This window comes from Scyliorhinus torazame, chromosome 4, assembly GCF_047496885.1.
Source record: "Scyliorhinus torazame isolate Kashiwa2021f chromosome 4, sScyTor2.1, whole genome shotgun sequence".
Taxonomy (NCBI): Eukaryota; Metazoa; Chordata; class Chondrichthyes; order Carcharhiniformes; family Scyliorhinidae; genus Scyliorhinus; species Scyliorhinus torazame.
The window spans coordinates 109,026,097-109,039,261 of NC_092710.1; the positions used below are offsets into that span (position 1 = coordinate 109,026,097).

Below are 13,165 nucleotides of genomic sequence, written 5' to 3' on the forward strand. Positions count from 1 at the left end.
AGTCAACCTTTAAAAGCACTTGTCTTTGCAGGGGCAGGCCAGTCGATTTCGGCGGGAGTGGAGCTGGCTGGTTAGTCAATTTCAGCAGGAGCTGAGAATTTTTCTTTTTTAAATTAGTTTTTTAGGCGGGAACAGGAAGTCGACCCGCGGACGTCTGGGAAGACCCTCACCAATAAATTCTGGTGGAGAGGAAACCCGAGACACTACACGTGTAGTGTCTCCCACCCGCCCTCCTCCTCTAACCTAATAATAAAACCCATTGGTCTGAGGTAAGTACCATATTTTATTATATTATTATTATTTTTTATAAAAATTTAATTTAGTTGTTAGCCAGATCTTGGTAGAAAGTAAGAGGAATGGCAGGGAAGGGAGTGCAATGTTCCTCCTGCAGGATGTTTGAGGTGAGGGATGCAGTTAGTGTTTCTGCTGATTTTACCTGCAGGAAGTGCTGCCATCTCCAGCTCCTCCAAGACCGAGTTAGGGAACTGGAGCTGGAGTTGGAAGAACTTCGGATCATTCGGGAGGCAGAAGGGGTCATAGATAGCAGCTTCAGGGAATTAGTTACACCAAAGATTGGAGATAGGTGGGTAACTGTAAGAGGGACTGGGAAAAAGCAGTCAGTGCAGGGATCCCCTGCGGTCGTTCCCCTGAGAAACAAGTATACCGCTTTGGATACTTGTGGGGGGGGGGGGGGGGGGGGGGGGACTTACCAGGGGTAAGCCATGGGGTACGGGCCTCTGGCACGGAGTCTGTCCCTGTTGCTCAGAAGGGAAGGGGGGAAGAGGAGCAGGGCATTAGTAATTGGGGACTCGATAGTCAGGGGCACAGATAGGAGATTTTGTGGGAGCGTGAGAGACTCACGTTTGGTATGTTGCCTCCCAGGTGCAAGGGTACGTGATGTCTCGGATCGTGTTTTCCGGGTCCTTAGGGGGGAGGGGGAGCAGCCCCAAGTCGTGGTCCACATTGGCACGAACGACATAGGTAGGAAAGGGGACAAGGATGTCAGGCAGGCTTTCAGGGAGCTAGGATGGAAGCTCAGAACTAGAACAAACAGAGTTGTTATCTCTGGGTTGTTGCCCGTGCCACGTGACAGTGAGATGAGGAATAGGGAGAGAGAACATTTAAACACGTGGCTACAGGGATGGTGCAGGCGGGAGGGATTCAGATTTCTGGATAACTGGGGCTCTTTCTGGGGAAGGTGGGACCTCTACAGACAGGATGGTCTACATCTGAACCTGAGGGGCACAAATATCCTGGGGGGGAGATTTGTTAGTGCTCTTTGGGGGGGTTTAAACTAATGCAGCAGGGGCATGGGTACCTGGATTGTAGTTTTAGGGTAAGGGAGAATGAGAGTATAGAGGTCAGGAGCACAGATTTGACGTCGCAGGAGGGGGCCAGTGTTCAGGTAGGTGGTTTGAAGTGTGTCTACTTCAATGCCAGGAGTATACGAAACAAGGTAGGGGAACTGGCAGCATGGGTTGGTACCTGGGACTTCGATGTTGTGGCCATTTCGGAGACATGGATAGAGCAGGGACAGGAATGGACGTTGCAGGTTCCGGGATTTAGGTGTTTTAGTAAGCTCAGAGAAGGAGGCAAAAGAGGGGGATGTGTGGCGCTGCTAGTCAAGAGCAGTATTACGGTGGCGGAGAGGATGCTAGATGGGGACTCTTCTTCCGAGGTAGTATGGGCTGAAGTTAGAAACAGGAAAGGAGAGGTCACCCTGTTGGGAGTTTTTTATAGGCCTCCTAATAGTTCTAGGGATGTAGAGGAAAGGATGGCGAAGATGATTCTGGATATGAGCGAAAGTAACAGGGTAGTTATTATGGGAGACTTTAACTTTCCAAATATTGACTGGAAAAGATATAGTTCGAGTACAATAGATGGGTCGTTTTTTGTACAGTGTGTGCAGGAGGGTTTCCTGAAACAATATGTTAACAGGCCAACAAGAGGCGAGGTCACGTTGGATTTGGTTTTGGGTAATGAACCAGGCCAGGTGTTGGATTTGGAGGTAGGAGAGCACTTTGGGGACAGTGACCACAATTCGGTGACGTTTACGTTAATGATGGAAAGGGATAAGTATACACCGCAGGGCAAGAGTTATAGCTGGGGGAAGGGCAATTATGATGCCATTAGACGTGACTTGGGGGGGATAAGGTGGAGAAGTAGGCTGCAAGTGTTGGGCACACTGGATAAGTGGGGCTTGTTCAAGGATCAGCTACTGCGTGTTCTTGATAAGTATGTACCGGTCAGACAGGGAGGAAGGCGTCGAGCGAGGAAACCGTGGTTTACCAAGGAAGTATAATCTCTTGTTAAGAGGAAGAAGGAGGCCTATGTGAAGATGAGGTGTGAAGTTTCGGTTGGGGCGATGGATAGTTACAAGGTAGCGAGGAAGGATCTAAAGAGAGAGCTAAGACGAGCAAGGAGGGGACATGAGAAGTATTTGGCAGGAAGGATCAAGGAAAACCCAAAAGCTTTCTATAGGTATGTCAGGAATAAGCGAATGACTAGGGAAAGAGTAGGACCAGTCAAGGACAGGGATGGGAAATTGTGTGTGGAGTCTGAAGAGATAGGCGAGATACTAAATGAATATTTTTTGTCAGTATTCACTCAGGAAAAAGATAATGTTGTGGAGGAGAATGCTGAGCCCCAGGCTAATAGAATAGATGGCATTGAGGTACGTAGGGAAGAGGTGTTGGCAATTCTGGACAGGCTGAAAATAGATAAGTCCCCGGGACCTGATGGGATTTATCCTAGGATTCTCTGGGAGGCCAGGGAAGAGATTGCTGGACCTTTGGCTTTGATTTTTATGTCATCATTGGCTACAGGAATAGTGCCAGAGGACTGGAGGACAGCAAATGTGGTCCCTTTGTTCAAAAAGGAGGGCAGATACAACCCCGGCAACTATAGACCGGTGAGCCTCACGTCTGTAGTGGGTAAAGTCTTGGAGGGGATTATAAGAGACAAGATTTATAATCATCTAGATAGGAATAATATGATCAGGGATAGTCAGCATGGCTTTGTGAAGGGTAGGTCATGCCTCACAAACCTTATTGAGTTCTTTGAGAAGGTGACTGAACAGGTAGACGAGGGTAGAGCAGTTGATGTGGTGTCTATGGATTTCAGCAAAGCGTTTGATAAGGTTCCCCACGGTAGGCTATTGCAAAAAATACAGAGGCTGGGGATTGAGGGTGATTTAGAGATGTGGATCAGAAATTGGCTAGCTGAAAGAAGACAGAGGGTGGTGGTTGATGGGAAATGTTCAGAATGGAGTACAGTCACAAGTGGAGTACCACAAGGATCTGTTCTGGGGCCGTTGCTGTTTGTCATTTTTATCAATGACCTAGAGGAAGGCGCAGAAGGGTGGGTGAGTAAATTTGCAGACGATACTAAAGTCGGTGGTGTTGTCGATAGTGTGGAAGGATGTAGCAGGTTACAGAGGGACATAGATAAGCTGCAGAGCTGGGCTGAGAGGTGGCAAATGGAGTTTAATGTAGAGAAGTGTGAGGTGATTCACTTTGGAAGGAATAACAGGAATGCGGAATATTTGGCTAATGGTAAAGTTCTTGAAAGTGTGGATGAGCAGAGGGATCTAGGTGTCCATGTACATAGATCCCTGAAAGTTGCCACCCAGGTTGATAGGGTTGTGAAGAAGGCCTATGGAGTGTTGGCCTTTATTGGCAGAGGGATTGAGTTCCAGAGTCGGGAGGTCATGTTGCAGCTGTACAGAACTCTGGTACGGCCGCATTTGGAATATTGCGTACAGTTCTGGTCACCGCATTATAGGAAGGACGTGGAGGCTTTGGAGCGGGTGCAGAGGAGATTTACCAGGATGTTGCCTGGTATGGAGGGAAAACCTTATGAGGAAAGGCTGATGGACTTGAGGTTGTTTTTGTTGGAGAGAAGAAGGTTAAGAGGAGACTTAATAGAGGCATACAAAATGATCAGGGGGTTGGATAGGGTGGACAGTGAGAGCCTTCTCCCGCGGATGGATATGGCTGGCACGAGGGGACATAACTTTAAACTGAGGGGTAATAGATATAGGACAGAGGTCAGAGGTAGGTTCTTTACGCAAAGAGTAGTGAGGCCGTGGAATGCCCTACCTGCTACAGTAGTGAACTCGCCAACATTGAGGGCATTTAAAAGTTTATTGGATAAACATATGGATGATAATGGCATAGTGTAGGTTAGATGGCTTTTGTTTCGGTGCAACATCATGGGCCGAAGGGCCTGTACTGCGCTGTATTGTTCTATGTTCTATGTTCTATAAGGACTTTATGTTGCCTCTGGTGTGATTTGAGATGGGGGAGGTATGTTTTGGTGCATGCCCAAATCTGGAGCGAAAGATTTATCCTATTTTTCTTCTGGTGGATTATGCAATGGTGGTAGCTAATTTAAAAGTATGCTCCCGCAATGTGGGGGGAATTCATAAGAATATAAGAACTAGGAGCAGGAGGTGGCCATCTGGCCCCTCGAGCCTGCTCCGCCATTCAATGAGATCATGGCTGATCTTTTGATGACTCAGCTCCACTTACCTCTCCGCTCATCGTAACCTTTTATTTCTTTACTGTCCAAAAACCTACCTATCTTTGCCTTAAAAACATTTAACAAGGTAGCCTCAACTGTTTCACTGGGCAGGGAATTCCACAGATTCACGACCCTTTGGGTGAAGAAGTTTCTCCTCAAATAATCCTAAATCTGCTCCCCCTTATTTTGAGGCTATGCCCCCTAGCTCTAGTTTCACCCGCCAGTGGAAACAACCTATCTACTGAGACAACCTGCTTCTATCTTATCTATTCCCTTCATAATTTTATATGTTTCTATAAGTTCACTCTCATTCTTCTAAATTCCAATGAGTATAGTCCCAGCCTACTCAGTCTCTCCTCATAAGCCAATCCTCTCAACTCTGGAATCAATCTAATGAATCTCCTCTGCACCCCTCCAGTGCTAAATTCCAATGAGTATAGTCCCAGCCTACTCAGTCTCTCTTCATAAGCCTCGAAATTACAAAGGGGTGGGTTTAGCACAGCGTGCTAACAGCTGACTTGTAATGCCTGACTTGTAATGCAGAACAAGGCCAGCAGCGCGGGTTCAATTCCCATGCCGCCTCCCTGAACAGGCGCTGGAATGTGGCAACTGGGGGCTTTTCACAGTAACTTCATTGAAATAAGCGAATATTTATTATTTATTTATTTATGTGAACAGCAAGGGGGATAAGGGGCAACCCTGCCTGGTCCTTCTCTGAAGGCCAAAATTCTCAGACCTATAACTATTCTTAAGCACTGCTGCCAAGGACCTATGGTACAGCACATATATCCACTTAACACATTCCTCTCCCAACCAAATCTCCACAACCTATAAACTAAGCAGTTCCATTCCACTCGGTCAAAAGCTTTCTCTATGTCCAAGGAAATCACTAATCCATCCAATACCCGCTTTGGACTTGGATAACATTCAGTAACCGTGCGACATGATTGGAATAATTCCACTGCTACCTCATGGCACCTAGGTCCCAGGTTCGGTCCTGGCCCTGGGTCACTGTCAGTGTGGAGTTTGTACATTCTCCCCGTGTCTGCGTGGGTCTCGCTCCCACATCCCCAAGATGTGCAGGGTAGGTGGATTGGCCACACCAAATTGCCGCTCAATTGGAAAAAATGCTCTAAATTTATTTATTTATTTAATTATTGCAATAATTCTGAACCTTTATGGACCCAGTCTGATCCCCCTGGATGATCCAACGGGAGAATTCCCTCTAAATGCTGCACCAACAATTAGACAACTATTTTAAATCAACATTTGGAAGCGAGATTGGCCTACAGGAAGCACACTGCTCTGGGTTCTTGACTGCCTTCAAAATCAATTAAATGTTCGCTTCTTTTGAGTATTGGTGGTAGCAGACCTGCCTATAATGAATAATAGTACACACCAATTAATGGATCTCTCAGCAAGTCCTTAAATTCCCTGTAAAATTAGCACCTCAAACCATCCGGTCCAGGGGTCTTACCCAGTTTGAGCTCCCTAATGGCCACACCTCCCTTTTAGAGATAGGACCATTTAGGTCCAGCCATTGATCCTCCGATGCTGTAGGAAGCATTCGGGAGGAAAACGTGCCAGTACACCTCCAGACTAGCCCATCTAATATAACTTAGCATAAAAATCTCTAAGTGCCTTTTTAATGTCCATACGTCTAATAACCTATTACCTCTGGAATCACATACAGAGGGGATAGATTTAGAATAGGCCCTCTTCGAAGCCAAGAAAGCCAAGTATTTACTCAGCTTGTTCCCGAACTCATACAGTTTTTGGTTTGCAAACTTTAAGTTCCTCTCAGTCTGCTGGGTCAGCAAGCAATCAAGCATCACCCGAGCCGTGTGACGTCATCCATTTTGATAGGAATAACAGCAAATGCACTATTAATTAAATGGTAAAAAATTTCAGCATGCTGCTGTGCAGAGGGACCTGGATGTCCTTATATATGAATCGCAAAATGTTGGTTTGCAGGTACAGCAAGTAATTAAGAAGGCAAATAGAATTTTGTCCTTCATTGCCAGAGAGATGGAGTTCAAAAGCAGGGAGGTTATGTTGCAGCTGTATAGGGTACTGCTAAGGCCACACCTGGAGTACTGTGTACAGTTTTGGTCTCCTCAAAAAGGATGTACTCGCACTGGAGGGGGTGCAGAGGAGATTCACTAGATTGGAATTGATTCCAGAGTTGAGATGATTCGCTTATGAAGAGAAACTGAGTAGGCTGGCACTATACTCATTGAATGAGGGGGGGGGGATCTTATACAAACACATAGAATTACGACGGGACTGGTTTAGCACAGTGGGCTAAACAGTTGGCTTGTAATGCAGAATAAGGCTAAAGAGTCTTTGGCAGAGGCTATCAGACAGGGGCCTTTGGTTTTTGGGCTGCGCATTGTGGGGGGAGGGGGGGGGGAGGAAGAGCAGCATAAGATCATGTTTTAAGCTGACAACGTGCTGCTGTTTGTATCAAAGTCGGACATCTCAGGTCCCACTGTTATTGATGTGGTAGATAGATTTAGCATTTTCTTCAGTTACATTACAAGATTAATTTTACCATGCCTGAGGTTATGCCAGTGGGAGGGTTTGAGAGGTAGACCACCCCCCACTTGGTAACTTCCCAATCAGGTGGTCCCCTTCGGGGTTTACTTATTTGGGTGTTGTAATTATCCCTTTCTTTAAGCAACTGTACAGGGCCAATTTTCTTCAGTTGATTGTGTCTATTAGGTGGGATTTGGCTCCTTGGTCCCCCCTGCTGATATCATGGCTGGGTATGATTGCATTGATTAAGGTGAATGTGTTGCCTAGATTGCTATATCTTTTACAGTTGTTGCCAATCGTATTGTCTGCTAAATGGGATCAGTGGAGTGATCAGCTCATTCATATGGAATAAAAGGAAGCCTCGTTTGAAGTTGGCCATGTTGCAGCTCCCAGGTTCTAAGAGGGGATTGAGGGGTGCCAAGTATTAGAATGTACCAATTATTTTATCTTCTGTTCATAAGGGACTGGGTTAGAAAGGACCCTACCTTCAGTTGGCTCGATATCGAAGCAGGCCAGCCCATGTTGTTGTAGTGGACTTTAGATCAGGCTCTGCTAGGTGTGATAATCCCATAATCATTAACATTCTTAGAGCATGGAGGATGGTTGATCAATTAGAAGGGAGATCTACACTGACTTTCGCTTTCTCTCCCATTCAGGGCAACCTGGACTTCCCGTCAGGTCTTATAGACCATGGATTCCATATTTGGAGAGGTAGAAGCATTTGTAGGCGGAGAGATAGAGGCATTTGTAAGTTGGGAGATATGTTCAGTGGTGCCTCCTTGTCATCCTTTGAGCAGCTTTGCCAACAAATTGACATTCCGAGACACTTTTTTAAGTATCTGCAACTTAAAAGACTTTTTCCTTAATAAGACAACTAACAGGCAATACAATGGCACAGTGGCTAGCACTGCTGCCTCAGGGCACTGATCTCGGCCCCAGGTCACTGAAATTTCACATTCTCCCATTGTCTGCGTGGGTCTCACCCCCACAACCCAAAGATGTGCAGGGTTGGTGGATTGGCCACGCTAAATTGCCCTTTAATTGAAAAACTTCAATATCACAGAGCGGAGTTGCTTCCATTTTCCAGCTGCTGGCAAGAGAACCGTGAAGATTGATTGTTTTGTTACAGGGAAGAGAAAGACAGAGATTAAATATTCAGTATACCTACTGGACAGGATCTCAAACAGAATCAGCTGGAGCAAGCTGTTCAGGAGTCCAGGGCAGGACAGAGCAGTGCTAGTGTTATCTCTGTGCAGAGCTCCAAGACCTCTGGTTAACAGCGTACAAACTTAACTCGGGAACAAAGCAGTATAAAGATGATTTCTTGAGGTATAATTTTGTCAATTGTGCTAATGCAAATAAGGATGCAAAGCCCATTTGTGTTATATGCAGGGAGGTACTGGCAAATGAGAGAAGTTTCAGATCTTGAAAGAGAAATTATGGGTGAAAAAATACTTTGGAGGTTGAGACCCCAGATTCAGTTATTAACTTAGAGCAGACTCCAAATTAAAAGACTACGCTGCTGTAGCTGACCTGTGATTCAACTTAAGAAACAAACCAAAAGCCCACGACACTCAGCCTTCTGGAGTAGCATCTCTCAGGAGTATCCAGTGCTGAGCAAAACAAGCATTTTGTTGCTATTGCCCTTCACAATGAGCTGCATGTGCGAGGTTGGATTTTATGTTTTCATAAAGGAACTGATTGAAGTCTACACCCAATAAGCGCATTGTCCTCTTCTCCTTTGAACCTGATTCAAGTGAGATTGTGAGGACCAAGGCCTGTTGGCAAACGTGAATCCGGGAAGAAAGGTTTAAAAAACATTGCTTTAACACTGAATATTACAATCACTTACCCAAGTTTTCTCCACCCCAGACATCCATCATCATGTCATATTTACCAAGCTCTTCAAAGTAACCTTTATCCATCACAAAGAGACCCCCAGCTATCATGGGCGTTCTAAGGAGAACACAATGCATTATGTTTACTTTATACATTAAATAACAACACAATACATTACATACTTCAAAAGGGAACTGGTTGTATACCTGAAAAGGAAACTAAATTGCAGGGTTGTAGGGAAGGGTGCGGGTCTAATTGGATAGCCCTTTCAAGAGCTTGCAATGGCATGAGGCGTCAAATGGCATCTTTCTACGTTCTGTGATTGTGTCAATTAGTCATGTCCCCTTATTGAGATAATATTTTTTGTGAAATGAATAATGCAAAGATTTTACCACTGCCTGCAATCTACATAAAAGAATGACACCAGTACCAAAATAAAAAACTCATGTCTGCACTTCTGTAACCATCAAGAGTCTCATCAGATTCTCCCTAGCCATTAGTAGCAAAGGTAAATCCATTCATTGCACAGATAGCCCACCAGCACATTTTGAACGACTCAACAGTAAACAAATCAATGTATCAATGTTTTACTCAGCCCACTGCACTGGCTACTGGAATTCCCACTGAAATTTCTTTCGGGACCTAGAAACTGGGACTTTAGTTGACATGTTTTTCTACAAACTTACCTCCATTCATTGTCATCTAACAAAATTCCCTAAGCACCAGGTCTAGGCTCAGAAACTAGGGCAAACACATTAGCATTTTGAATTGAAATAATGCGTTCAGTTTTTGTATTGTAACATCACCGCAGTAATTTTTACCCTAAAGGTCTCAAAATTGTACTCTTATATAAAAAGCTGAAACGGGAGAATTCTACAGAGGGTTACAAAGAACAAAGAAAAGTACAGCACAGGAACAGGCCCTTCGGCCCTCCAAGCCCTTCGGCCCTCCAAGCCTGTGCCGACCATGCTGCCCGACTAAACTACAATCTTCTACACTTCCTGGGTCCGTATCCCTCTATTCCCATCCTATTCATGTATTTGTCAAGATGCCTCTTAAATGTCACTATCGTCCCTGCTTCCACCACCTCCTCCGGTAGCGAGTTCCAGGCACCCACTGCACTCTGTGTAAAAAAACTTGCCTCGTACATCTACTCTAAACCTTGCCCTCGCACCTTAAACCTATGCCCCCTAGTAATTGACCCCTCTACCCTGGGGAAAAGCCTCTGACTATCCACTCTGTCTATGCCCCTCATAATTTTGTATACCTCTATCAGGTCGCCCCTCAACCTCCGTCGTTCCAGTGAGAACAAACCGAGTTTATTCAACCGCTCCTCATAGCTAATGCCCTCTATTCCAGGCAACATTCTGGTAAATCTCTTCTGCACCCTCTCTAAAGCCTCCACATCCTTCTGGTAGTGTGGCGACCAGAATTGAACATGAGAAAGAAAAAAGAACCCAACAGGGTTAAGTACAAAACACAACCTAAAAAAGCAACCCCCAAACCCCTCCCCCCCCGTACATAAATAATAAATTAACATTAACACCCCGACTTAACACAACAGGTGTATACACCCCTTCAGACCCTCCAGTGTAAATAACATAAACAAAAATAAAGTCAACCCCCTCCCCCCCGCTGCTGCCATTGACCAATGTCTATCGTTCTGCCAGAAAGTCTAAGAACGGTTGCCACCGCCTATAGAACCCTTGTACCGACCCATTCGAGGCGAATTTCACCCTCTCCAATTTAATGAACCCTGCCATATCGCTGATCCAGGATTCCACGCTTGGGGGCCTCGCATCTTTCCACTGAAGGAGAATCCTTCGCCGGGCTACCAAGGACGCAAAGGCCAGAATTCCGGCCTCTTTCGCCTCCTGCACTCCCGGCTCCTCTGCCATCCCAAATATTGCGAGCCCCCAGCCCGGTCTGACCCTGGATCCTACCACCCTCGACACCGTCCTTGCTATGCCCATCCAAAATTCCTCCAGCGCTGGGCATGCCCAGAACACATGGATGTGATTTGCTGGGCTCCCTGAGCACCTAACACACCTGTCCTCACCCCCAAAGAACCGGCTCATCCTAGTCCCGGTCATGTGTGCCCTGTGCAGCACCTTAATCTGTATGAGGCTGAGCCTCGCGCACGAAGAGGAAGAATTCACCCTCCCTAGGGCATCTGCCCACGTCCCCTCTTCGATCTCCTCCCCCAACTCCTCCTCCCACTTACCTTTCAACTCCACCACCGGGCCTCCTCCTGCATCACCTGGTAAGTTTCCGAGATCTCACCCCCCCCACACCCCCGAGAGCACCCTGTCCTGTACTGTGTGTGGCAGTAGCCGCGGGAATTCCACCACCTGCCGTCTGGCAAACGCCCTTACCTGTAAGTACCTGAAAGTGTTCCCCGGGGGGGAGCCCGTACTTCTCCTCCAGCTCACCCAGGCTCGCGAACTTCCCGTCCACAAACAGGTCCCCCAACTTTCGTATCCCTGCCCTGTGCCACCCCGAAAACCCTCCACCTGTTCTTCCTGGGGCGAACCGGTGGTTCACCCGTAATGGGGTCCACGCCGAGGCCCCAACTTCCCCCCTATGCCGTCTCCACAGCCCCCAGATTTTGAGGGCCGCCACCACCACCGGGCTCGTGGTATACCCACTCTACCCTATCGAAGGCTTTCTCAGCGTCCATCGCCACCACTATCTCCGCCTCCCCCTCCCTCGCCGGCATCATGATAACGTTCAAAAGCCTCCGCACATTCGCGTTCAACTGTTTTTATAGAATTTTTTATAGAACTCGACCGGGAAACCGTCTGGCCCCGGTGCCTTCCCCGCCTGCATGCTTCCTATCCCTTTGATCAGCTCCTCCAGCCCAATCGGGACCCCCAGTCCCACCACCTTTGGAAACCTCAATTGGTCCAGGAAACGGCCCATCCCTCCCTCCTCCCGTGGGGGCTCGGATCGGTACAATTCCTCGTAGAAGTCCCTGAAGACCCCATTGATGCCAACCCCACTCCGCACCACGCTCCCTCCCCTGTCCTTAACTCCCCCAATCTCCCTAGCTACGTCCTGCTTCCGAAGCTGATGCGCCAGCATCCGGCTTGCCTTTTCCCCATACTCGTAGACCGACCCCTGGGCCTTCCTCTACTGCACCTCCGCCTTCCTGGTGGTCACCAGGTCGAATTCGGCCTGGAGGCTGCGCCTCTTCCTCAACAATCCTTCCTCAGGTTCTTCTGTATACCTCCTGTCTACCCTCACCATCTCCCCCACCAGCCTCTCCCTCCGCTCCTTGTGGGCCCTAATGGAGATCAGCTCTCCCCTCACCACCGCCTTCAGTGCCTCCCATATCATCCCCACTCGGACCTCCCCGTTGTCGTTGGTCTCCAAGTACCTCTCTATACTTCCTCGGACCCGCTCGCTCACCTCCTCGTCCGCCAACAGCCCCACCTCCAAGCGCCACAGCGGGCGCTGGTCCCTCTCCTCCCCCATCTCCAAGTCCACCCAATGCGGGGCGTGGTCCGAACTGGCTATTGCCGAATACTCGGTATCCTCTACTCTCGCTATCACGCCCTACTCAAAATGAAAAAGTCGATTCGAGAATAAGCCTTATGGACATGTGAGAAGAATGAAAATTCCCTAGCCCCCGGCCTTGCAAATCTCCAAGGGTCCACCCCTCCCATTTGGTCCATAAATCCCCTCAACACTCTAGCCGCTGCCGGTTTCCTACCCGTCCTAGACCTGGAGCGATCCAGTGCCGGATCCAACACCGTGTTAAAGTCTCCCCCCATTATCAGGCCCCCCACTTCCAAGCCTGGGATCCAACCCAACATACGCCACATAAAACCCGCATCGTCCCAGTTCAAAGCATACACATTGACCAGTACCACCCTCTCTCCCTGCAACTTACCACTTACCATTATGTACCTACCGCCATTTTCTGCCACTATGCTCGACGCCTCGAATGACACCTTCTTTCCCACCAAGATCGCCACCCCTCGATTTTTGGCATCTAGCCCCGAGTGAAACACCTGACCTACCCACCCTTTCCTCAGTCTTACCTGGTCTGCCACCTTCAGGTGTGTCTGTGGAGCATAACCGCATCCGCCTTGAGCCCCTTCAGGTGGGCGAACACGCGGGCCCGCTTAACCGGCCCATTCAGTCCCTTTACAGTCCAGGTTATCAGCCGGATCAGGGGGCTACCCGCCCCCCTCCCCCCGCCGACAAGCCATGACCACTCCTCGGTCAGCCAAGTGCCCGCACCCCACACCCGCCCTGT

The 13,165-nt window shown here is 48.0% G+C and overlaps 1 protein-coding gene across 1 annotated transcript in view; it reads right to left on the minus strand.

Moving 5' to 3' along the window:
• Nucleotides 1-13,165, minus strand: part of galnt2 (UDP-N-acetyl-alpha-D-galactosamine:polypeptide N-acetylgalactosaminyltransferase 2) — a 168,442-nt gene that overhangs the window by 52,919 nt on the left and 102,358 nt on the right. The window contains exon 10 of the mRNA XM_072498458.1: nucleotides 8,915-9,018. Within this exon, the coding sequence (XP_072354559.1) occupies nucleotides 8,915-9,018 (104 nt within the window). The remainder of the gene's footprint in view (nucleotides 1-8,914; nucleotides 9,019-13,165) is intronic.